Genomic DNA, 26168 nt, shown 5'->3' with positions numbered 1-26168 from the left:
TGGATAAAGATCTGAAAGTTCTAGGGAGAAATTAACCCAGTTAATTTAGGATTTTTTTTAGTTTCACAAATTCACATAGCACTCATCATGTGATAAGCCTTGTTTTAAATGCTTTCCAAGTATTAGCTTGTTTAAGCCCCTTAACTCTATGAGATAGACACATTACTATCCCAGTTTAATAATGGGGAAACTGAAGCAGAGGTATTGAGGAATCTGATCAAGGACCTCAGCTAGTAAAAGTGGAGCTGAGATTGTTCAGCTCCAGAGTTTCATGTTTTTAACCACTATGTTATGCTGCCTCCACAATGATTTTTGTCCTTACTTTTTCCTTCTGTTCAGTGTTTTTGTAGTAGGGATTTGATAATAAAAAGAAAACCCTAAACAATGAGAAACTAAGTTAACTGGTCCCTCTGTCCTGAAAGACTTATGGTAACACAAAAGTGAAGATCTTTTTGGAATATGAAAAAGTATAGAATCACTGCATTTTGGGGGACCCGAATTCCCTAGGATTTCACTGCCCACAGCCCTGAGGATTACAGGGCTTGGAGGAGGACTCAGTGGAGGTCTGTGCAAGCCCCTTGATGGGATTAGAATGCCCCTGATAAAGTAGAGGGCAGGGGTGTTTATTTTTTTATACAGATACAACTACGTGTTGGAGCACCATTTCTCAAGGTCTCCCTTGAATTCATTGTTCAATTTTTCTTTATCTTCTCCAGATGAAAAGATTGCTTGATAGGGGAGAGGAGAAGAGAAGGGAGCTAGCCAGTTCACCTAGAGTGAGGAAGTCTCTGAGTATTCACAGGAGAAAAAGGGTAAGATGGATCAGAGAACTCAGGTGGCTTCTGTCCAATTCATAAATATGTCCTGTATTTTCCCTGGAGTGGGTCTCTAACTAGGGGCCAAGGATCCTTCCTAGAAAGGCTTCAAGAGTGTTGAATAGAAATCTGGAGTACATGAGGTTCTTCCAACTTTCAAGGGGTCCATGACTCCCCAGTGATTGAGAAATGATGGTTTACTGGTGTCACAGGGAGGCTGTGTTCACCCTCTGATTCCTGTTTGATTTCTTACCTTTGAGGGACTGATGCCATTGGTGGTCACTGAATGAATGTTGTAGGAGCAAATTAAAGCTATTGATGGATGTCTTATATGATATGTGCAAAGACCCTAGGAGAGAATAGAGTTAGCAATATTATCTCTGTTAACAGACAGCAGCATGATGTATCTAGAATCGTACTGCCAATATGATATAGATTGTATGATATTGGATGATTGTATGGATTGGATGATATTGTATTCTAATACCCAAAGTGAATCTAAATTCTCTGATTTAGGGATTCCAAAGGATTTCATAAATCATATGTAATATTCAACAACAACAACAACAACAACAAAAAACCAGAGGCCTCAAAATCAAGCTTATTACTTCTTAATTTGCTTCCCAAATTCTTGAATCACATATTTAGGGATGATGCTACAGAATTCTGGGTCCAAAAGATGTTGTGGTGATTGAGAATGACCTGAAAATAGACCAGCATATCTGTAATGGAAGTCTCAGAAAAAAATAGTATTACTAATAGCATAGTTTTGTTCAGCTTATTATTTAAACCCTTCCAATAATGTTTTAGACACATAATTTTCCGTATGAATTTCCTTCCAATTAAAAATACCTGCAATTGAGCTGGGTGTGGAGGCTCATGTTGGGTGTGTAGATGGAGGTAGAGAATTGCCTGAGGCCAGGAGTTTGAGACCAGCTTGTGCAAGAAAGTGAGACCACATTGCTACAGATAATTTTTTAAAAAATAGCTGGGCATGGTGGTACATGCCTGTACTCTCAGCTACTCAGGAAGCTGAGGCAGGAGAATCACTTGAGCCCAGGAGTTTGAGGCTACAGTGAGCAATGATAATGCCACTGCACTCTAGCCTGTGACAAAATATACCCATAATTATTTGCTCCTGGCACTGAACATTGACTAGATTGACTATGTAAAAACTAAAAGATAAAAAAAAATGAAATAATGCAGAAAAGCATTTGTATTAATTTTACAGGGCTGTGGTAATGAATTACCACATGGTGGATTAAAACAACAAGTTTATTCTTCCACAGTTGTAGAGGCCAAAAGTCTGAGATCAAGGTATCTGTAGGGTTGTACTTCCTCCAAAGTTCTAGGCATGATTGTTCCCTACCTATTCCAGCTTCTGGTAGCTGTTGGCATTCCTTGTGACTGCATCACTCCAATCTGTGTTTCTATCTTCACATGGTTCCCTCCTCATCTCTGTGTGTTTTTCTGTCTATTATAAGGATATATGTCATTGGATTTAGTGCCCACTCTGGTATCCCAAATGATCTCATCTTACTGTTGTAACTTAATTACATTTGTGGAGACCATTTTTCCAAATTAGGTAACATGAACAGGGTCCAGATATTAGGACATGGACATATCTCTTTCAGGGGGCACCCATTCAAACAACTAAAGCATTCAATAAAGTTCAGCAAATAATTCTGATTAAAAATGACTCTGGGCCGGGCGCTGTGGCTCACGCCTGTAATCCTAGCTCTTGGGAGGCTGAGGCGGGTGGATTGCTCAAGGTCAGGAGTTCAAAACCAGCCTGAGCAAGAGCGAGACCCCGTCTCTACTATAAATAGAAATAAATTAATTGGCCAACTGATGTATATATAAAAAATTAGCCGGGCATAGTGGCGCATGCCTGTAGTCCCAGCTACTCGGGAGGCTGAGGCAGAAGGATCACTGCAGCCCAGGAGTTTGAGGTTGCTGTGAGCTAGGCTGATGCCACGGCACTCACTCTAGCCTGGACAACAAAGTGAGACTCTGTCTCAAAAAAAAAAAAAAAAAAAAAAATGACTCTGGAAAATTCCTTTACTTAGTAAAATTACACATTTAAAACCTACAGTACACATTAACTTGATACAGAAATTTTCAACACATTATGTTTAAGACTGAAAATAAGATAAGGATGCCAACCATCACCTCTACTATTTAATGTGGTACTGTAGGTCCTAACCCCAATATTATTAGGAAAGAAAAAATAGAAAAAGGTAGAGATAAAACTATCATCATTTACTATAGATGAAATAATTAATTTAAGAATACGAACATAAGCAATGGTCTGGGTGCGGTGGCTCATACCTGTAATTCTACCACTCTGAGAGGCCAAGGAGGGAGGATGGCTTGAGGTCAGGAGTTTGAGACCAGCCTGAGCAAGAGCGAGACCCCCGTCTCTACTAAAAAATACAAAGAAATTAGCTAGACAACTAAAAATATATACAGAAAAAATTAGCTGGGCATGGTGGCACAAGCCTGTAGTCCCAGCTACTCAGTAGGCCAAGGCAGATGGATTGCTTGAGCCCAGGATTACACCTATAATCCGAGCACTCTGGAGGCCGAGACAGAAGGATCACTGAAGGTCAGGAGTTCAAAACCAGCCTGAGCAAGGGCAAGACCCCATCTCTACTAAAAATAGAAAGAAATTAAGTGGCCAACAAAAAACATATACAGAAAAAATTAGCTGGCCACGGTGACACAAGGCTATAGTCCCAGATACTCAGGAGGCTGAGGCAGGATTGCTTGAGCCCAGGAGTTTGATGTTGCTGTGAGCTAGGATGATGCCACGGCACTCTAGCCAGGGCAACAGAGTGAGACTCTGTCTCAAAAAAATAAATAAATAAAATAAAATTAGCATTCAATGAAATCAGCAGTCAAAAATTTGTTTCTTGAAAACACTAAGAAAATTGATAAGCCAGGCACAGTGGCTCACGCATATAATCCTAGCATTCTGGGAGGCTAAGGCCGTAGGATCGCTCAAGATCAGGAGTTCGAGACCAGCCTGAGCAAGAGCGAGACCTCGTCTCTACTAAAAATAGAATGAAATTAGCAGAACAACTAAAAATGTATAGAAAAAATTAGCCAGGCTGGGCGTGGTGGCTCACGCCTGTAATCCTAGCACTCTGGGAGGCCAAGGCGGGCAGATAGCTCAAAGTAAGGAGTTCGAAACCAGCCTGAGCAAGAGTGAGACCCAGTCTCTACTATAAATACAAAGAAATTAATTGGCCAACTAATATATAGAGAAAAAATTAGCCGGGCATGGTGGCACATGCCTGTAGTCCCAGCTACTCAGGAGGCTGAGGCAGTAGGATCGCTTGAGCCCAGGAGTTTGAGGTTGCTGTGAGCTAGGCTGATGCCACGGAACTCACTCTAGCCTGGGCAACAAAGTGAGCAAAGGAAAGAAAAAATTAGCCAGGCATGGTGGTGCATGCCTGTAGTCCCAGCTACTTGGGAGGCTGAGGCAGTAGGATCGCTTGAGCCCAGGAGTTTGAGGTTGCTGTGAGCTAGGTTGTTCCCACAGCTCTTTAGCCGGGGCAACAGAGTGAGAGTCTACCTCAAAAAAAAAAAAAGAAAAAGAAAAGAAAATTGACAAATGAACAATAACAAAAATGAGAAAAGGCATAAATAACTAATGTAATGACTGAAAAAGAACATAACTACTACAAACATTGCATATGTTCAACAGATAACAAAGAATGTTATGAATAATTTCATGGTAACACTTTTGAAAAGTTAAATGATGAAATTCTTAGAAAATATATCTTATCAAACTGACTTAATAGAAAGAAAACTTCATAGAGTTATAATATTAAAGAATTTGAATCAGTAGTGAAATATCTTCTATTAAAAAACTCAAAATCAAATGGCCTCACTCATGAGTTCTGTCAAACATTAAAGAAAAATAAATCATTTCAATCATATACAAGCTCTTCCAAGTAGTAGAAAAAGAAGGAACACTGCCTAAGTGATTTTCCAATGCTAGAATGACCTTGATAGTAAATCCTAATTTTAGAAAAACACACAAAAGAAAAAGCCAGTCTAATGCTGGAGACTAAGACTTGTGGGGGGGGGGGAAATGGGCATTTATTGAAACCTTGGGATCTGTACCCCCATAATATGCCGAAATAAAGAAAAAAAAAAGAGAGGAAAAAAAAAAAGAAAAAGCCAGTCTAATGTCATTAATGAATACAAATGGAAAAAATTCCCTGTTAATTATTAGTAAATGAAATCCAGTAGTACATAAAAAATAATACAGCATAAGTAAGTAGAATTTCTCCCAGGGATATGAGGTTAACAATATAAAAGCAATCAATGTATATGTAATAATGAAGTCAAAGGAAAATCATATGATTCTATACATGCAGGAAAGTATTGATACAATTCAACATCCTTTCATGATTTTAATGTAATCCTAACTAATCTTAAGAGCCTTAATAGATCTTAGTTGTATCCTCAGGAATAGTAGAGAACATTTTTAACTTTATTAAGAGTATTCTGGGGGAAAAAAGCTAAAGCATACATTATACTTAATGGTGAAATTATGAAAACTTTCCCTTTGAAATCAAGAGAAAGACAGGGATGTCTGCTATCATCACTTTTAATCATCATTGTATTGTTCCAAAGATCCCAATCAGTGTATACGGCAAAAGATATAAAGGATATAAGGAGTTCATGTGGCATTCTCCAAGTGAGAAGAGAGGAGGAGGAGGAAGAAGGAGAAGAAGTAAAAGCAGAAGAAGAAGAAAAGGTATAAGGAGTAGAAATAAAGGAATAGTACTCTCTTTAACTAGAGTTGATATAATTATGAACATTAGAATATCCAGAAAAATCTACAGAAAATCTAGTAGGATTAATAATAATAGCAAGTTTTCTGGATACACAAGTCCATATTCACCAAAGGTCATTTATGAGAAAAACAAACCTGTAGCTTTGTTACAAAAATAAATATTAAGTCAGCAGTGAGTGAGTAACTCACAAATTATTTGATAATGACAAACATGACAGTGAAGGCCCATGCTTAGGAGTCAGGTTGAAAGGTTCTGCAGAACTTTGAGGCAATCTCAGTGTTAACTCTGAGAAGTCACCTTGTCATTCTAAAAAGGATGAATACAATCCAGAAACATCTTTAGAGACATTTAATAAGAAACAGAAAGTAAAACTTCTGGTGTTTCATCATCAATAGGCAATCATAAAGAAGAATGAAAAGAAGAATGGGGAAAAGTATCAGGAAAATTGTTAAAGGAAGTCTATATTTTGTTTTCTGTTTAATTTTCACTTTTCTGTTTTATTTTTCATGCTTTCATGCTACATTTTTAGTTATTATACCATGTTTTTGCGTGTATCTCTTTGTATCACTTTTTTAGTGGTTGTTCTATACATATCATAACAAAGTCTACTGGTATTGACATTTTACCAGTTCAAAGTGAAGTATAAACACCTTTGCTCCCTTTATCCTCTGATTTTAATTTCTTAACTATTTCCTCTGTATACATCTAAAACCACATCAGACAGGGTTATAATTTTTTTCAACCGCCAAACACAATTTAGAAAAGTCAAAAGCAGGAAAGCCTATATTGTTTACTCATATTCTTGTTGACTATAGGGTTTTTTTTCCCTTCCTGGTGTTCCAAGTTTCCTTCTTTTGTTGTTTTAGCCATTCTTTTAGGATAGGTCTACTGGTGACAAATGCTCTTAGTTTTCCTTTACCTTGAGAATCTCTTGGTATCCCCTTCATTCTTGAATGATATTTTGGCTGGTATAAAATTCTGTGTTGACAGTTCCTTTAATACCTGAAAAATGCTGTAGCACTCCCTCTGATTTCCATGGTTTCTGAAGAAAAATCTACTGTTGGCCAGGCCCAGTGGTTCACACCTGTAATCCTAGCACTCTGGGAGGCCCAGGCGGGCAGATAGCTCGAAGTCAGGAGTTCGAAACCAGCCTGAGCAAGAGTGAGATCCCGTCTCTACTATAAATAGTAAGAAATTAATTGGCCAACTAATATATAGAGAAAACATTAGCCGGGCATGGTGGCGCATGCCTGTAGTCCCAGCTACTCCGGAGGCTGAGGCAGAAGGATTGCTTGAGCCCAGGAGTTTGAGGTTGCTGTGAGCTAGGCTGATGCCACAGCACTCTAGCCTGGGCACCAAAGCAAGACTCTGTCTCAAAAAGAAAAAGAAAAACCTACTGTCATTTGAATTGTTTTTTTCCGCTCATGTAATTTGTCATTTTGCTCTCACTGCTTTCAAGAATTTTTGTTTTTGTCTTTGGTTTTTGAAAGTTTAGTATTAATTTATTTTGGTTTATTCTGTTTGGAGTTTGCTCATTTTCTTGAATCTGTAAATGTATGTCTCTTGCCAAAATTAGGAGATTTTCAGCCATTGTTTCTCAAGTGTATTTTAGTCCTACTGTCTTTAACCTTACCTTCTAGAATTCTGATGACATGAATATTAGAGATTTTGTTATATAGTCCCAAAGGTTCCTGAGGTTCTGTTCATTTCCTTTTTCAGTCTATTTTCTCTCTGTTGTTTAGGATGGGTAATTTCTACAATTTTGTCTTCTAGTTCACTTATTTCCTCCTCTGTCCCTTCCATTCTGCTGCTGAGCAACAGAATGAGATTTGTATTCACCCACTGAGATTTTTATTTCATTATTGTATTTTCCAATTCTAAAATTCCCATTTAGTTCTTCATTTTATTATCTATTTGCATTCAAATGTTTCATTTGTTCCAAGCACATCTTTAATTGTTTTTTTTTGTTTTTTTTTTTTGTTTTTTTTGAGACAGAGTCTCACTCTGTTCCCTGGGCTAGAGTGCCATAGCATCAGCCTAACTCACAGCAACCTCAAACTCCTGGGCTCAAGCAATCCTCCTGCCTCAGCCTCCCAAGTAGCTGGACTACAGGCATGCACCACCATGCCCAGCTAATGTTTTTCTATATATTTTTAGTTGGCCAATTAATTTCTTTCTATTTTTTTAGTAGAGACAGAGTCTCATTCTTGCCCAGGCTAGTTTCGAACTCCTGACCTCAAGCAATCTGCCTGCCTCAGCCTCCCAGAGAGCTAGGATTACAGGCGTGAGCTATTGTACCTGGCCTTTAATTGTTTCTTAAAGCATTTTTACTATGGCTGCTTTAAAATCTTTGTCAGATAATTCTATTAATAATATCTCTGTCATCTCAATGTTGGCATCTATTATCTTTTTTCATTCAGTTTAAGATCTTCTGGATATAAGTAATGTTTAATTGAGATCTAGACATTTTCATGTTATGTTATAAGATTCTGGATCTTGGCCGGGCATGGTGGCTCACACCTGTAATCCTAGCACTCTGGGAGGCTGAGACAGGTGGATCGTTTGAGCTCAGGAGTTTGAGACCAGTCTGAGCAAGAACGAGACCCCATCTCTACTAAAAGCAGAAAGATGGAGTTCAGTTGGAATTGGGAAAAAAAAAAAAAGCAGAAAGAAATATATGGACAACTAAAAATATATATACAAAAAATTAGCCAGCCATGGTGGCACATGCCTGTAGTCCCAGCTACTCGGGAGGCTGAGGCAGAAGGATTGCTTGAGTCCAGGAGTTTGAGATTGTCAACTAGGCTGATGCCACGGCACTGTAGCCCAGGCAACAGAGTGAGACTGTGTCTCAAAAAAAAAAAGATTCTGGATCTTATTTAAACCTTCTGTTTTATTTGGATTTCTCTGACACCACTCAGGCAGGGGAAGGGGAAGAGAGAAATATGAAATTGCCACATCACTACTGCTAGGTGCAAACAGAAGTCCAGGTTCCCCACAAAGCCTCTACTATCACTTGAAGGAGGGAACTTATTTTTACTTCTGGAAGTTTGGGCTCTCCTGACACCAAATTTGGAATGGCCTCCTTCTCACTGGGTAGAGGTGGAAGTACAGTCTTCCCACATAATCTCTACTGATGAGAAGGGAGGCTAAGAGGGAACCTTATTACTGGTCAACAGGGATAAAAATCCTGGCCTCCTATGTAGCCTTCTTTAACATCGCCTTGATGGGGTGTTGGGGAACTTATTATAGCCTCCTGAGGATGGAAGTCTAGGCTCCTACTCAGCCTTTGCTGAGTGGGTAGGGGCCATAGTTAATTTGTGTGTGTGTGTGTGTGTGTGTGTGTTTGTGTGGTGATTGGAGTAGAACAGTTATTGTCTACGAATTTTCTGTTATTACGCTGTCCCTTTCCTACTCCTGTGTATACAGAGAACAGGATTTTACTGGGACTTTTAAAAATCTATGCCCACTGGCATTTTCAGGTTGGCAGCTTTTTCAACTCTAAGTCTGAAATATATTAGGCAAAAAAGAAACACAGAAAACTTTTCACTGTGGTGTACCTTGGGTCCTGAGGTCCCTAGCTGGTCTGCCTTGTAGAGTACTATGTTTATTTTATATACAATGCCTAGGGTTTTTAGTTGTATTTTAGCAGGATGAATAGGAAATACTACATTTATACCATCTTCCTGGAAGCGGAAGTGTATATTTTGAAATAAATACCACAAACTACTCCATATATCCATAAAATGTGTAAATTCTCATTCACCAGTCTAAATGTCCTGATTCACCATTATAGAACTGTACATAAGTACAACCAAGAAGTTCAGAATAATGTTTAGAGAAATTCAAATAAAGATCCAAAAGGAATTTGTCAAATGCAAGAAGATATTTGCCTGAAAATATAAGGAATCTAAGAAATCCTGTGTTCCAACCCTCTTGCTAAGCACTGTAGTGACTCTCATAACCTACATTGAAGAGCTCAAACTGCTTTCCATACAGTGATAAGAATAAACAAACAATGCTACACACAACATAGATGAATCTAGAAACATAAGAGTAAGAAAATCAGAAACCTATTATTCCACCAACATAAAGTTGAAAAACAAATCATAATATTAGGCTTTCTTAAGGAGGACGAAGGCTTTCTTTGGAGGACAAATGTGGGAGAAATTACCAGAGGAGGCTCTAGGAGGGCTTTATAGTTCTATTTATAGACATGTGTGATAGCTACATGGTTTGGTTTTCTTCGTATTAATCTATAGAGCTGTAAATTTGTCACTTGGGTACTTTTTTGAAAATATACTATGTTTTATTAAAAAGTTTATTTTAAAAGAAAGATGCACCCTATTCAGCACTCAAAGTTAGATAATAAGAAAATATATTACTGGATCTATTCTACACATTCAAAAGGAATATTTTGTCTTTTTCATGAAAACACAACAAAGTACCTACCACATTACAGCCATAAAATTGGCAAAAAATTTAAAGTTGTACAGGACCAGATACTGGGGACAGTGTGGAGCAACAGAAACTCTGATAAACTGCTGGTAAAAATGTTAAGTTATCAAACAACCAGCTCCTAGGGAAAAAAAAAAAGAAATGTAAGTTGGTAGAAATATTTTGGAAAACCATCTGGCAATAACTAGTAAAACTGAAGACATGCATCCACTAAATACTCAGCAATTTCACTCCTAGGTGTATACCCTGGAGAAATGTTTGCATAGATGTACAAGACATAGACATCTATTTTTTTTTCTGCATTTTGCTTATTATGAACAATGAACCACATACTAGAAAAGCCATAAATATCCATCAATATTAAAATGAATAAATTGTGCTATATTAATTAAATGGAATATTAAGCAACAAAAACAAATTAACTACAAAATGTATAAATCCCTACAAATATATTTTTTTGGAGCTAGAGTCTCGTTCTGTTGCCCGGGCTAGACTGCCATGGCATTAGCCTAGCTCACAACAACCTCAAACTCCTGGGCTCAAGCGATCCTTCTGCCTCAGCCTCCTGAGTAGCTGAGACTACAGGCATGCACCACGATACCTGGCTAATTTTTTCTATATAGTTTTAGTTGTCCAGCTAATTTCTTTCTATTTTCAGTAGAGACAGGGTCTCACTCTTGCTCAGGCTGGTCTTGAACTCCTGACCTCGAGCGATCCTCCCTCCTTGGCCTTCCAAAGTGCTAGGATTACAGGTGTGAGCCACCTCCCCCTGCCAAATCCCTACAAATATATTCTTGAACAAAAGAAGCAAAACAAAAAGTATGTTCAATATGATTCCATTTATAAAAAAACGTCAAACTAGGAGAACTAAATTATAGAGCTTGGGCATTCACATAGAAGTGGTAAAGATATAAAGTGAGAAAATTATTATCATAAAAATCAGGCAAGGGCATGGTGATGTACAACTGTAGTCCCAGCTCTTCAGAAGGCTGAGGCAAGAGGATCACTTGAGCCCTGTGAATAGCCACTGCACTCCAGCCTGGGTAACAGTAAGACCCTGTTTCTTAAAAAAAATAAAATTAAATTAAAAATCAGGGAATGGTTAGTTCTAAAAGAACATGAAGAGACTGTGACCAATCATTAAAAGAGAGATTGAGGGCTTCCGGAATGTTAGCAATGTTTTATTTCTTGACCTTAGTAGTGCTGTTATATGGATATTCACTTTATAAATATTTTTTAAAATATACATACAGACTTTAAAAACCTTCTGTATGTATGGTATGTGTCACAGCTCTAAAAATGTTTAATTATCCCAGGTAAAGCTGTAGAGATATTTTTTAAACAATAAAATTAAAAAATTGAAAATAAAAATGTTTAATTAATGAACAGCAAAAAATTGATATAATCATAAGCATATATGCATCTATAATATAATCTTGAACTATATAAAATAGGGAAAACACATAAAGCAACAATTGTAGTTGGAAATGTTTTAACATGCATCTTTAAGAATTTTAGATCGGCCGGGTGTGGTGGCTCACGCCTGTAATCCTAGCACTTTGGGAGGCCGAGGCAGGTGGATCATTTGCATGGGCAACAGAGTAAGATTCTGTCTCAAAACAAAACAAAACAAAACAAAACAAAGTTCATTTTAGATTTTTTTTTTTTTTTGAGACAGAGTCTCGCTCTGTTGCCCAGGCTAGAGTGCCGTGGCGTCAGCCTAGCTCACAGCAACCTCAAACTCCTGGACTCAAGCGATCCTCCTGCCTCAGCCTCCCAAGTAGCTGGGACCACAGGCATGCACCACCATGCCCAGCTAATTTTTTTCTATATATTTTTAGTTGGCCAATTAATTTCTATTTTTTTAGTAGAGACGGGGTCTCACTCTTGCTCAAGCTGGTTTCAAACTCCTGACATTGAGCAATCCTCCCGTCTCAGCCTCCCAGAGTACTAGGATTACAGGCGTGAGCCACTACGCCGGGCCTAGATATATTTCAAAATAATTTTTTACTTCATTCATATCTATGCTATTTTTCTGTCTTTTTTTTTTCTTTTTTGTGAGACAGAGTCTCACTCTGTTGCCCATGCTAGAGTGCTGTGGCACCAGCCTAGATCACAGCAACCTCAAACTCCTGGGCTCAAGCAATCCTCCTGCCTCAGCCTCCTGAGTAGCTGGGACTACAGGCATGTGCCACCATGGCCGGCTAATTGTTTTCTATATATTTTTAGTTGTCCAACTAATTTCTTTCCATTTTTAGTAGAGATGGGGTCTGGCTCTTGCTCAGGTTCGCCTTGAACCCCTAACCTCAAGCGATCCTACCGCGTCAGCCTCCCAGAGTGCTAGGATTACAGGCATGAGCCACCACACCCAGCCCACATTCGTTTTGAACATACATAAAATATTTACAATTAATGATACATTAGGCCATAAAAGAAGCTTCAGTAAATTCCAGAGATCCAATCCCATTTAGGCAATGTTCTCGTACTACAATGGAATCCTGGAATTAACTTTAAGACAGCTAAAATAAATCCCACATTTAGAGACTAAATAACATATTACTAAACAATACTCAGCTTTAAAAAAATACTTAGATCCCAGCACTTCAGGAGGCCAAGGGAGGAGGATGGCTTGAGTCCAGGAGTTTGAGACCAGCCTGGGCAGCATAGCAAGATCCCATCTCTAAAAAATAAATTAATTAAATGGGCATGGGGGTATAGTCCTATAGTCCTAGCTACTTGGGAGGTTGAGGTGGGAGGATCTCTTGAGCCCAGGAGTTCCAAGGCTGCAGTGAGCTATGGGTTACATATCATTGTGCCCCAGCCTGAGCAACAGAGCAAGATCCTATCTGTAAAATATATACATTTAGAACTGAACACTACATGATAGAATTTGTGTATTGAAGCTAAGGCAGTACTTAAAGGTAAACTTATAGCATTATTCACAACAGCCAAAAGGTGAAAGCCACCCAAATATCCATCAGTGGATTATGGTTAAACAAAATGTAGTATATACATACAATGGAATATTGTTTATCCCTTTTAAAAAGAATGAATTCTGACACATGCTACAACATGGATGAACCTTAATATGCTAAGTGAAACAAGCCAGTCACAAAAAGACAAATGCTGTATGATTTCACTTTTATGAGATATCTAGAGTAGTCAAATTTATAGAGACAGAAAGTAGAATGGTGTTTGGCAGGGGTTGGGTTTAGAAGATGGGGACTTATTTAATGGGTATAGAGTTTCAGTTTTATAAAATGAAAAGAGTTCTGGAGATGGATAGTGGTGATGGTTACATAACTGTGTATGGACCTACCACCATTGAACTGAACACTTAAAAATAATTAAGATGGTAAATGTTATGTTCTGTATATTTTATGACAATTAAAAATTTTTAAAGGCTAACAAAACCAAAAACAAATGTGCTGGCTTCCAGATTCCTATAGAATAATGCCAGCCACCAAAATTTAAATCACTCCACTCATCCTAAAAATGAATAAAACCATCTATGGCTACAGCATAACTTGGAGACAGAGAAAATTATAAACCTCATTTTACATATAAGCAGATAAATATACAGCCCAAACCAACAGACTCATTTACAGAGCCATGCTATAGAAGAGAAGCCAAGATGGCACCGAAAGACTAAAAACAGCAGGAGCCTAGCAATGATGGAAGACAGAAAAAACCACCACCAGAGATGAGGGTCCCATTCTGACTGAAGAAATACCTGGTAGATATAAGGAACCAAGGAACTTTTTTTTTTAAAGGTTTTAAAGTGTTTGAGAATAGAATTGGCAAGCTTGGGAAGGCATGCTTCTGGAAGAAAGAGGTGACTTAGAGGGAAAGTACCCCTTGAGGGCCCAGTGATAAAGAGAAAGAAGGAAGCAAGCAGTGAAAATTAAGACTCCACAGAAATGAAAGAGAAGGCCGGCAGGGTAGCTCCCGCCTATAATCTTAGCACTTTGGGAGGCCGGAGGCAGAAGGATTGCTTGAGGATAGGAGTTCAAGACCAGCCTGAGCAAGAGCAAGACCCTGTCTCTACAAAAAATAGAAAAATTAGCCAGGCATAGTGGCAGGGGCCTGCAGTCCCAGCTACTTGGGAGGCTGAGGCAGAAGGATCGCTGGAGCCCAGTACTATGAGGTTGCAGTGAGCTATGATGACCGCCCCTACTGTACTGTAGACTAGGTAACAGAGTGAGACCCTGTCTCAAAAAAGAAATAAAAGGAATGAAAGAGAATCACAAAATCATGTGCTCTGTCCCCTAAAATAGGGCCTCTAGCTGGGGGAAGAATGCATTTTGTTCTGCCAAAGAGAGGGCACTCAAACTAAGAAACCTGGGAACACACCCAAACTCCTGCCTGAACCGCAATTGCTAAAACTGAAAAATAAAATATTTCAAAATGCACAGAAAATGACAGACCTATCCTTCTGGAGTATATTCATAATAAGAAAAAGAAAAAATGACAGATATAAGATTATATAAAGAAAACTAAAAATGAAAATCAATATTTTTTAAAAACTAGACATGAAATAAGAAAACTAAAACACCCCAACCTAAGTCAAATAACCTCAGTTATTTGGTAACATGAAAAAATACTGAGTCAGAAAAATAACTCAGAACAGAAATGGGCAAAGAACAAAGAGTAAGAAATGTTTGTCAGCTTGGCTCAGTGGCTCACGCCTGTAATCCTAGCATTCTGGGAGGCTGAGGCAAGAGGATGGCTTGAGGTCAAGAGCTCAAGACCAGCCTGAGCAAGAGCAAGATCCTTGTCTATACTTAAAAATAGAAAATATTAGCCAGGCATAGTGGCAGGGGCCTCCAGTCCCAGCTACTTGGGAGGCTGAGGCAGAAAAATTGCTTGAGCCCAGGAGTCTGAGGTTCTGTGAGCTAGGCTGATGCCACAACACTCTAACCCCAGTGACAGAGCAAGACTCTGTCTCAAAAAAAAAAAAAAAAGTTTGTCAAACTCAGGAGATATTGAGGAAAAACACAAGTCCTCTCAGAAAGAAAAAAGGTACTAAATTATAAGATGTACAAAGGGGAAGAGATTTTACTTAAAATATAATAACTAGTATTGAGGAATTAAAATAACCAAGAAAATAAAAATCAAATGAAGAAAGCACTAAGAAGCATCAGAGAGAAAATACTAGATATAGAGGCAAAGATGCAACATATATTGTAGTCCCTGCAGAAGAATAAAATAATAGATGTAATATTCAAAACTATAGAAAGTCAGTCTGGGTGTCTCTCACTTTGTAATGCCAGTATTTTGTTAGAGTTAGAGACCAGCCTGGGCAATACAGACAGACTCTGTGTCTACTAAAATAATTAGCCAGGCCAGGAGTTCCAGGCTACAGTGAGCTATGATGGTGCCACTGCACTCCAACCTAGACAACAGATTAAGACCTTGTCTCTACAAAGTTTTAAAAAAAAAATTAAAGAGAAAAAAACCTCAAAACAATAATATAAGAAAACTTTCTGGAAATAAAACTTGGGTCTACACATCTAAAGGGTCTTCCATGAATCTAGGAAAATGTCTATGGAATGGTCAACTCTGAGGAATATCTTAGAAAATCAATTAGATTTGAAAAAAAAATCCTCTAGGCCTCAAGCAAAAAGGACATTAGAAAAGATGCAAGTATACAGGTAACTATTGGAACAAAAACATAAACACTAAAACATTAAACACTGACAGTAATTGTAAAAGAGTTTTGTTTTTTGTTTTTAAGCATGTCCTTACTTTCTAGTACAAGATGCTCTTGGTTCATTTCTGTATTTCCTGCCCCAGCACTAGAATCAGTTATTTCCCCCAAAGAGCCCCCACTCCTGGAAATTCTGCAGAAAACAGGCTGTGCCTGGGGAGCTGCAACAGGACTGTAGTGCACCAGTGTGTGGCGTCTGGAACCACGCCGGCCCCCGGCAAGGGGGTTTAAAGCGTATGCTTCATCAAAGGAACCACTGAGCTAGAGCCAGTTCGGATCCTGCTTCCAGATTATATTTCCTTGAGTGGTGAGAAACACATGCTTCACAAGAGCCAAAATGTGACTGTTCCAGCATGACACAGCATCCAAGACGGTCTAATCCGCCTTCACCTCCAATTGGAAAGTGCCCATCTGCAGACACAGAACAGTGAGGATGCTCAGGGTTCCCCTACCTACCCTGGTAGCTCTTCTGCAGTTGTGTCCTGGCTTATTTTCTCCTACTCAGCAGTCATATAGTTCACAAGTCTCTGGACACTACCTTCCACAGTCAAGGTCACTTTCTGATCAAATCAACTTTCACAGCTAGTGCCTGGGTCAGGGGAGTGGAATCTTTATGAGGTGCAAATTGTATGTCACACCTTATCTAGGGACTTTGCTGCTATACCAGATAAACCCAATAGCTCCTCCCCTAGGTGTTATATGTCTAGTATTACTTGCTATTTTAAAGAATTATTTCAATGTTAAATGCCGTATATATTCCTTTTATGTACACTGTAAACAGCTAAGCTTTGTCTTCTCCAAATTCCTACTTTTCTCCAGTTAACCTGTTAATATTCCAGTGTGCACCCTTCCAGTCCTTTTCCTCAATCTGCATATGTAACTGTACAATTTTTTTTTTTTTTTGGCTTGCTGGGAACCTGGTTGTTGGATATTCTGTGTACTTAATAGTCTATCTTGAAGATCCTTCCTGTCAAGTATGTACAGATCTAATTCACATATATTGTAATGGCTACATCAATGTATAAATGTTCTAGTTTTACGTTTCAGTAGCATAAACATGCAGTAAGCATCCATGTACAAATATGTACACATATACAGGTATGTTTTTAGGATAGATGCTTCCAAGTAGATTTGCTGGATTGAATAGTCTGCACATTTAAATTTGGAGGGGGTTATGGGAGAAATACAAAAGTCCCTGAGGGTGCACTAAGGCAAAAGGATCATCTTTTGTTCTGTAAGTACTTTAAAAGGCAATTCCACCAGAATGTAAATTCCATGACATCTAGGACCTTGACGCCTTGCCCCAGGGAATACTACCAGTGCTTACAGCAACTCACCTTCTAAAAGCACTCAGTAAGTGAACACACACAGGCTAGTCACAGGAATACTCCTTAACTGCAATGCTAACTTTCCATGGGTTTTAGACCTCAAACATCAAAGAAGCTTCTGAGACTTCAGAGTCTGGAATTGTTCTAGGCTCCTGAATTTCCATTCCATCTCCTTCCAAGCCACCACCTTGAGCACCTCCAAATATCCATTACCTAGACAGGTCCCTTTGAGACTCAAACCACATAACAGTCCCAAGAGTCTGGAGAAACTGGAATTGAGAATTGCTCTTTAGTGGAGGTGACCAGAGGTAAGATCCCACTGGACCAAAGAGAGAAATCATTTGAAGTTAATTTGAATTAGACGGTTTCCTGAAGAATGAATATTGAACCATGGAAGGAATTCACCTCAACAAAACCTTCTCCAGTCTGCCCTGAAAAAGGTAACAAAAAGACCCAGTAAACTAGGACAGACTCTTACCCAAAGACCTGGAGTGCACATAATCCTACCAAAGATAGCACCCACTAATCTTCCCCCAATTAGACAACAAATGCTGTACCTAAAACTTTGAGCCAGGCCTTGAGCCAATCAATGAAGACATATTCACATAGTAGTCCCAGTAGAAAAGATTCAGCATCAGAAATTAATTAGGTAAAAGGCATGCCTGAATGCAAGGGAATTTTGTATAAAAGTCCAAAGGGAAGTACATGGTGATTTGTGGGACCCACAGTGGTTCGGATGCTATAGAAAGGTGTAAGGAACTAGATGGGGTAGAGAAAGAAAAAAACCATGTGGTGGCAGCCTTGTTAACCCAAAAAGATCCTTTTTCTCAGGGTGTAGAACCAGCAAATATAGTTAGAGAATTCATCTGCTTCAAGTTTACATGACTGTAGTTCTTTGCGTATGTGTGAGACTATTTTCCCCCCCCCTCTGCAAGCCCTGGACCTGGCACAGTACCCGATCCAGGGGATATTAAAGTTTTGTGATTCATTTTTAGTCAACCAGTCTGTGCTGTCCCATTCTCAAGTTAAGCTAAGGTAGGGAAGGCAGCTGCTTCTCAGTGGTTCTTAATGGGGTAGAGGGATTTTGCGCCCTTCCAGGGGACATACACATTTTTATTTGTCATAACTGTGGAAGAGAGTGCTACTTGCATCTGGTAGGTAGAGGCCAGGGACGTTGCTAAACATCCTACAATGCACAGCACTGCCACCCACAACAAAGAATTATCTAGCCCACAATGTCAACAGTGCCATGAATGAGTAACCCTGTGCCTAGCCCAACTATAAACAGTAAGAAAAACACTAAGTTCAATCTTGAGCTCTGCTATTCCCAAAACAGAAGATCAAAGGAGGCTAAAATTATAGAAAAAGTTTTGTCCAGACTCCTCTGGACAGAGCCCATATCAGAGGATAACACAACTCATGCTAAAGGAACCCAGGCAAAAATTAAATTGAGTGACAGTGGTCAAATGAAAGGAAAAAAAAAAACACTCTATATGAAAATCCTCAGTGTGAGAAGGAAAAATAAATATGCATAAGGAAGAATATGGAATGTTCCCACCAAATGTGAAACAGGCCCAGCCAATGCCATTTATTATACACGCTGAACAGCCTCTAAGACCCGAGGGCTCCCACAGTGAGGTTTTGGCTTTTTTTTTTTCATTTTCTTTTTTGCATCAAACAGATTCTTCCAAGAGCCTGCTCACAAGGAAGACAAAAACAGAGAAATCCTCAGTAAAATGAAACAAACAGAAGCTGAAACAATCTACATCTGAACAATGTTAAAAAAAAAAACTTATCAGACATAAACCACACCAAACACTCATCCCATTTAATTTCCTGTTACATGCTCTGAGGAAGCCAAGAACATCAGGCCCAGGCCAGCAATGCTCTGAGCTCAGGCCCCCTCTATGTGACAGATTCATGCACACACACCCACACATACATTGACCCAGGCAGAAGTACACATGCATGCACAAGTGGCTAGAGAACCACAGGGCCAGATGGGAGGAGGGGGCTGGTCAAGGATATGCCACCAACTGCAAACTGGGAACCCAGAGATCGCTTCTGTTGCAGGCTGAACAAAAGTTTTGAAAATTTAAAAAAAGGCAGAACACAGGATAAAGGTAGGATGCTCAGACAAGAGGTTGGATAGATGAAGAGGGAAAGATGCAGGAGTTTCGGGGAAGCAGCCTCAGAAGGGGAGGTTTTTCTTTATTGGGAACTCAGATAGGCAGAGGTCCTGTGACTCCAGTGATATATACTGAGGCTGAAGGAATGTGCCACAGCATTACCTTTGTATCCTGTGTCCTCTGAAGGTAGAGGGAAACCAAATACCCACCCTCTAGTCCTCCCCATTGACACTCTTAAGGACTTTCCCCAGTACCCAAAAAGAAATGAACTCCCCCCACACACACGCACATAGTCAGGTCCAGCATAGGCCAAAGTTAGGCCAAGCATAGAAAGCCTCAGTAACTCTTCTTGGTGGAACCAAAGCCTGAGAAACCCATCACAGCTGCCATCTCATCATCCTCCTCAAATGTCAAGTCCTCCTCAGCTCTCCTTTTCTTCTCCTTCTGTTTTTCTTTCTTGTACGCTTTGGCCTTTTCCTCCTAGAGGGGAAAATCACTCAGAATCAGTTTAGACTCTTCAGCCAAATGTTGAAAGAGACATGTGAACTTCAAGATTCCTTTCTATCTTTAGGAAAATGTTGTTAAACACAAGTAAAGGCCGGGTGTGGTGGCTCACACCTAGCACTCTGGGAGGCCGAGGCCGACAGATCACTCAGGTCAGGAGTTTGAAACCAGCCTGAGCAAGAGCGAGACCCCATCTCTACTAAAAATAGTAAGAAATTAATGGGACAACTAAAAATATATAGAAAAAATTAGCCAGGCATGGTGGCACATGCCTGTAGCCCCAGCTACTCGGGAGGCTGAGGCAGATGGATTGCTTAAACCCATGAGTTTAAGGTTGCTGTGAGCTAGGCTGATGCCATGGCACTCTAGCCAGGGCAACAGAGTGAGACTCTGTCTCCAAAAAAAAAAAAGAACCACAAGTGAAAATCTCAATAGCAAAGCAAAAGCCACAGTAAAGATTATGAAGGATAAGAAAGAAGTTTTAGCCTCTAGAGAGAATTTCTCAATCCTACACCCTAGTTCATTTCTATTTCTTAACAGAATTATGGGAGCAAAACTATGTAATAACAACAAACATTCTGAGGCATGTAGTACACACCAGGAACTGTTCTGAGTACTTTGTATCTAATATACTGAGATCTCCTCCAATATGGGGAAACTGAGGCACAGGGAGGTTATATAACATGCCAAAGGTAGTAAGTGGAGGAAACAGAATTCTGATCAAGTCAGCCTGGTTCCACAGGCCTCTTGGGAACTAGGTCTATGTAATCTTTCCTGTAGTTTGTTTTTTTAAAAAAAAAAAGGGGTTGGGCCGGGCGCGGTGGCTCACGCCTGTAATCCTAGCACTCTGGGAGGCCGAGGCAGGCGGATTGCTCAAGGTCAGGAGTTCAAAACCAGCCTGAGCAAGACCCCGTCTCTACTATAAAAATAGAAAGAAATCAATTGGCCAACTAATATATATATATAAAAAATTAGCCGGGCATGGTGGCTCGTGCCTGTAGTCCCAGCAACTCGGGAGGCTGAGGCAGTAGGATTGCTTGAGCCCAGGAGTTTGAGGTTGCTGTGAGCTAGGCTGACGCCATGGCACTCACTCTAGCCTAGGCAAAAAAGCGAGACTCTGTCTCAAAAAAAAAAAAAAAAAAAAGAGATGGAGAAGGCTATGCATGTGTGTGGGAAATCTCTATACCTTCCTCTCCATTTTGCTATAAACCTAAAACTGCTCTAAAATAAGTCTTAGGGCCGGGCGAGGTGGCTCACACCTGTAATCCTAGCACTCTGGGAGGCCAAGGCGGGCGGATTGCTCAAGGTCAGGAGTTCAAAACCAGCCTGAGAGAGACCCCGTCTCTACCATAAAAATAGAAAGAAATTAATTGGCCAACTAATATATATAATATAAAAATCAGCCGGGCATGGTGGCGCATGCCTGTAGTCCCAGCTACTCGGGAGGCTGAGGCAGGAGGATCGCTTGAGCCCAGGAGTTTGAGGTTGCTGTGAGCTAGGCTGACGCCACGGCACTCACTCTAGCCTAGGCAAGAAAGCGAGACTCTGTCTCAAAAAAAAAAATTAAAAAAAATAAAAAAATAAGTCTTAAAAAATTAAAAAGAATGCACATATTCCCAACTGATGATCTGACTTACGATAGTAAACTTTATAATGGTCTAAAAGTAATAAGCATTCAATAGGAACTGTACTTGGAGTACCCATAAAACCATTCTGTTTTTTTCACTTTTAGTAGTCGATAAATTACATGAGATATCCAACACTATTATAAAATAGGCTTTGTGTTAGATAATTTTGCCCAACTGTAGGCAAATATGTTCTGAGCACATTTAAGGTAGGCTAGGCTAAACTATGATGTTTGGTACGTTAAGTGTATTACATACATTTCAACTTATGATAAGTTTATCAGGATATAACCCCATCATAAATCAAGTAGCATCTATAATTACCAAAAAAAAGTATGGCTCAGGGAGTCCAGCAGACAAGGGTAGGTTTAGAGCCATGTCCTTCATAACATGAGAATCCCAAACAAAACCAATAAATGAGATACAACTCTGGGGGTAGGAATGGGATGAAGAAGAGGGCCTCTCATGATTCATAACCTAAAATTCAAAGCTGATCAGGGGACGGACAGAAAAGCCTTACCTCTTCTCTGAGCTCCTTCATCCTTTCCTCAAAATCATAATCCTTCTGTTTCTCTTCCATCTTCTTCTTGTTGACCTCAAAGCGTTTCTTCACCTGATCCAGTGTGGAACGTTCCACACGCATAGACATACCCAAGTTTCGCTGATCTGGGTAGGGTCAACAGTGAAGAAGGCAAGGTCATTACAACATCCTCAAACCCTCAAAAAGACTTTTCCTGACTTCTTAAAAAAAAGAAAAAGAAAAATTATCTCTCACCCACAGCAAAAATAATTATAGCTAAAAGAAACTCCCTTGACCTCACCTGTTCCCAAAAGCAGCAGCCCTAGATAACAGGATGCAAATAGTTTCCAACTGCCCTTACTGAGCAGATGAGCACCTGTGGGGCCAACTGGGTCCAGGAAGAACATGGTTTGAACTTTTTGAGAGCCTAGAACAGTATCTTACGTCACGGCCAGAAATATTAGATAATGAAGTAAAGGATGGCCTGCGCTAAAGCAAATGGAGAGTTCCACAGGTATGAAAAAAGGCCCAACAACCTTCTCCACCCACCTCTAAAACCCAATCCCAGTCCCAGTCCCAAACTACCTCCAAGCCTTACGTTTCTTTCCATTAATGTGATCCAGGAAGTTGATGGAGTCCTTCACCACACAGTCACAGACATTACAGTAATATCTAACAAACAGGAAGAAACAGCACATGGGTCAAATTTAGTTTTAAGGATCTTCCTTCTTAGAAGTGTTAAGCCTTCATTTCCATGAAGCCTTAGCTTTCAGGAGAGTGCAATAGCCATCCTCTAAGCCCCAGCATGAACCCTACCCTCCCAGTATTCCTACCCTGTGTAGTCTCCTCCCAATTTGTACAAAGATTGGTCTGTGTGACCAACAGAATATGTCAAAAAATGATGGTATGTTGGCTGGTCGAGGTGGCTCATGCCTGTAATCTTAGCACTCTGGGAGGCCAAGGTGGGCAGATCGTTTGAGGTCAGGAGTTCGAAACCAGCCTGAGCAAGAGCAAGACCCCGTCTCTACTAAAAATATTAAGAAATTAATTGGCCAACTAAAAACATATAGAAAAAATTAGCCAGGCATGGTGGCACATGCCTATAGCCCCAGCTACTCGGTAGGCTAAGGCAATAGGATTGCTTGAGCCCAGGAGTTTGAGGTTGCTGTGAGCTAGGCTGATACCACAGCACTCTAGCCCAGGCAATAGAGTGGGACTCTATCTCAAAAAAGGCCCCAGGAGCAGCTGACCCTAGAGCCATATGAAAGAGACCATTCCGTGGTCGTGGGTGTGTACAGGCCACCCCCCAAGGTAAAGAACTGAAGCCCAGTGCCGTCTGGATTTTGCTGTCTTTGTAAGGATCACTTGCTCTGGGGAAGCCAGTTGCTTTGTTGTGAGAGACCTTACACAGAGGCCCATGAAGCAAAGAACTTAGGCCTCCAAACCATAGGCATGTGAGAAGGCTTAGAAGCAGATCTTCCAGCCCCACTTAAGACACAAAAGAATGCAGACCTACTTATCTGACTCCTTGACTGCAGGTTCATGAGAGATCCTGAGCCAGAACCACCTAGGGAAGCCATTCCCAAATTCCTTACCTAAAGAAACTATGGACTATATGTTGTTTGTTTATGCTGCTCAACTTTGGATTAATTTGTTAACTTACACAGCAATGATTGGGAGAAATGACAACAATGGATTTATTAAGCACCTCAGAGAACTTTCACTCATTACTTACTATCTGTGTTGCCTTCCTGCCAGAAAACCTAACTGGACAAAAGAGTAGTGGTGGGCAAAAAGGTGATGAGCTCTTGTGGGACCTTTCTTTTCTATAGTTTTGGCCTGGGAAAAAGGCACACAACCAGGCAATCCATAATTCTTGCAGCTAGCCTGGAACCTCAATCCCCTCTCTTCATCAACAACTCTTAGTCTCCATTCTAGCTCTACCTAATTTCTCCCTCAGAAATCTCATTAGTCCCTTCCTTCATTTCTTCCTCTGATAGAACAAATCATCTCTTGTAAAATGTTAAGTAGTAGTTGCAGTGCTAATATGAAAAAGCCCACAAAGTGAACACTCCTAGAGACACTATCTTGTTAACTTGAGACTACGGGAGACAGAAAAAAAAAAACCTTAGAATTATAGGCAAGAAGAATCAAATCCTGGGGCCTGGGACTCTCCCTTAACACTTCCAAAAACCTACACAGGTAGTTTACTAGACCCACTCTTGGCTACAGAGAAAGATGAAAAGCCACTCACCCTCCCATCTCAGACTGTGGGGTGGTCTTGGTAATGACAATTGTCTTCCCAAGCTTGGATTCCAGGTCCACCTTATAGTCCCTGTGCCGCAGAAGCTCTCGCTTGACCGGCTGCACTGGTTTTCCTGAAATATAATGGAGATAGAAGTCCCTTTAATATTACAGTCCCTCTTAGCACATCCAATGCAAAAAAAAAAAAAATACTAAAAAAAATTACAGTTCCTCAACCAAAAAGGGAAAAATGCATGAAACCCAAAATTTAGGTCTACTCTCATTTATTTTTTTATTCCTAAGCAAAGGAACACAACAGATACTTAAAGCAGCAGATAGGGAGAATCTCAACACAGGAAAAAAATAAGCCAGCTCCAAGCCAGCCCCTCTATAGCTTTTCTCCACTTTAAAGCCAGCAATTCTAAAAGCAATGCTTTCTGTTTACTGATTAACTGAATGGAAAGGAGAAGTTCTGAATTTTTACTAGAAGCAACCTTTTCAAAAGAGGAGCAAGGACACTCCAATAATGCTTTCAGGCAGATATCCTAAGCATGACACAGAAAAACACCTGAGAGCTGGGTCAAATTTTTCAAAAAAGGGGACCAACATATACCTGTTACATGTCAAGAACTATTTATTATTCATATTACATATAAACTAAAAGGGTTAGTGTGTGTGAGCTGGCATGTAAAAGGAAAGAAGAATATACAAGTTTGAAACAGATGACAAAATAAGACTTTTCCTAAAAAGTAATCCCTATATAGGAGAGGAGCGCTAGCTTCCTATCACTGTACAAGGCACGCAGAAACAGCACTACTTAGTACAAGCTGAAACAATCACTTCCTGGGAAATACCCCTGCTTAGACTATATGAGAGGTTTTTGACTGGGCCAGGAACGCTTTCTCCTTTAAGGAATTTCAAGGTAAAAAGTGGGGTCATCGATAGCAGCAATGAACAGCAGCAAAATACTCCACCTAACTTCTTCTCTGTCACTACTAAAGATTCTGCTCTCCTCTCTGTACTTCAAGAGAAGATTAAATGAGCCAAGTAAAGGGAAGACAAGGAAGCAGAGGATAAAAGAACTGAAGAGCACCTCAAAACCACTTCAGTTCACCTCCTCGCTCTCATTTTATACATGTAGAAACCAAGGACCAGGGAGGCAACACTCTGACAGAGTTACACTGGATAGGAGGGCAGCGCATTTCAACTCTCCACCCTCTCCCCACTCATTGCATCACTTCTAAAATACCCTTAACCCTAGATGGAGTAAGGACTCACCATCTTTCTTTTCTCTCTCTTCCGTGAGCCTCTTCTCGGCGAGTTTCTCGTATTCATCTTTGTCCCACTTTCGGCGAAAGTCCAAGTTTTTTGTCTGTGGGGGGGAAAAAAAGCGCTCAAGATCCGTCGCCAATCGTGTCCGGACCCCTACACAAATTGAGGGAACCGCGTCCTCGCCTCCAAGGCGGCTCCAGGACCCTCCGAAAGAGAAGCCTCTCTGAACCCTCTCTGAACCGCACTAGGAGGCTGAGGTAGCCTCAGGAACCCAACCTGAGAGACCTCCGCGACTCCACTGACCCTGTTCCAGGGCCTTACGGGGGAGTTCTCGAATCCAGAACCTGGGATCTCGAGGAAGCGTCGGGAAGCCAGTCTGGTGCAGGAGTTTGTCTCTATTCAGCGTTGAGAAGCCACCTCCCACCCTCAAACCACCTCCTCTTCACACATACAACACCTACCCCGCTGCCCGACGCCATCTTTACAGCGAAGTGAATGGCAAGGCGGAAAATGCCGTAAAAAGCGGCCTGGTGCCGTAAGGCAAGATGGCTCTCCAGTAAGCTTAGAGTCTCGTGTTCTAACAGAGCTAAAAGACTGGAGGACTTTCTAAAACGTTTGTTGGCCCCGCCTCCGTTCCTAGGAGATGGCGCAGGCGCAAGGGGAATATGAAGCAACACGGAAGTAAGGGCGCCTGCAAACGTTTCTTTCTTTCGGCTTTCAAAACAAGCATTGAAGGGCGGGCGGGCAGA

The 26168-nt window shown here is 40.4% G+C and overlaps 1 protein-coding gene across 1 annotated transcript; it reads right to left on the bottom strand.

Annotated features, from left to right (window-relative positions):
- Positions 1 to 18687: 18687 nt before the first annotated feature.
- ZMAT2 (zinc finger matrin-type 2) lies at positions 18688 to 25987 on the bottom strand. Its single transcript, XM_012748951.3, has 6 exons — positions 25881 to 25987; positions 25426 to 25519; positions 24158 to 24281; positions 22502 to 22575; positions 21904 to 22049; positions 18688 to 19734 (listed from the first exon to the last, which is right to left on the bottom strand). The coding sequence occupies exons 1-6, from the start codon at positions 25896 to 25898 to the stop codon at positions 19591 to 19593; spliced, it is 600 nt and encodes a 199-aa protein (XP_012604405.1). The 5' UTR covers positions 25899 to 25987; the 3' UTR covers positions 18688 to 19590.
- Positions 25988 to 26168: the final 181 nt, after the last annotated feature.

The sequence above is a fragment of the Microcebus murinus genome, chromosome 21, assembly GCF_040939455.1.
Source record: "Microcebus murinus isolate Inina chromosome 21, M.murinus_Inina_mat1.0, whole genome shotgun sequence".
NCBI classification, from domain to species: Eukaryota; Metazoa; Chordata; class Mammalia; order Primates; family Cheirogaleidae; genus Microcebus; species Microcebus murinus.
The sequence above is the reverse complement of the archived record's forward strand: the minus strand, read 5'-3'. Positions and strand labels throughout refer to the sequence as shown.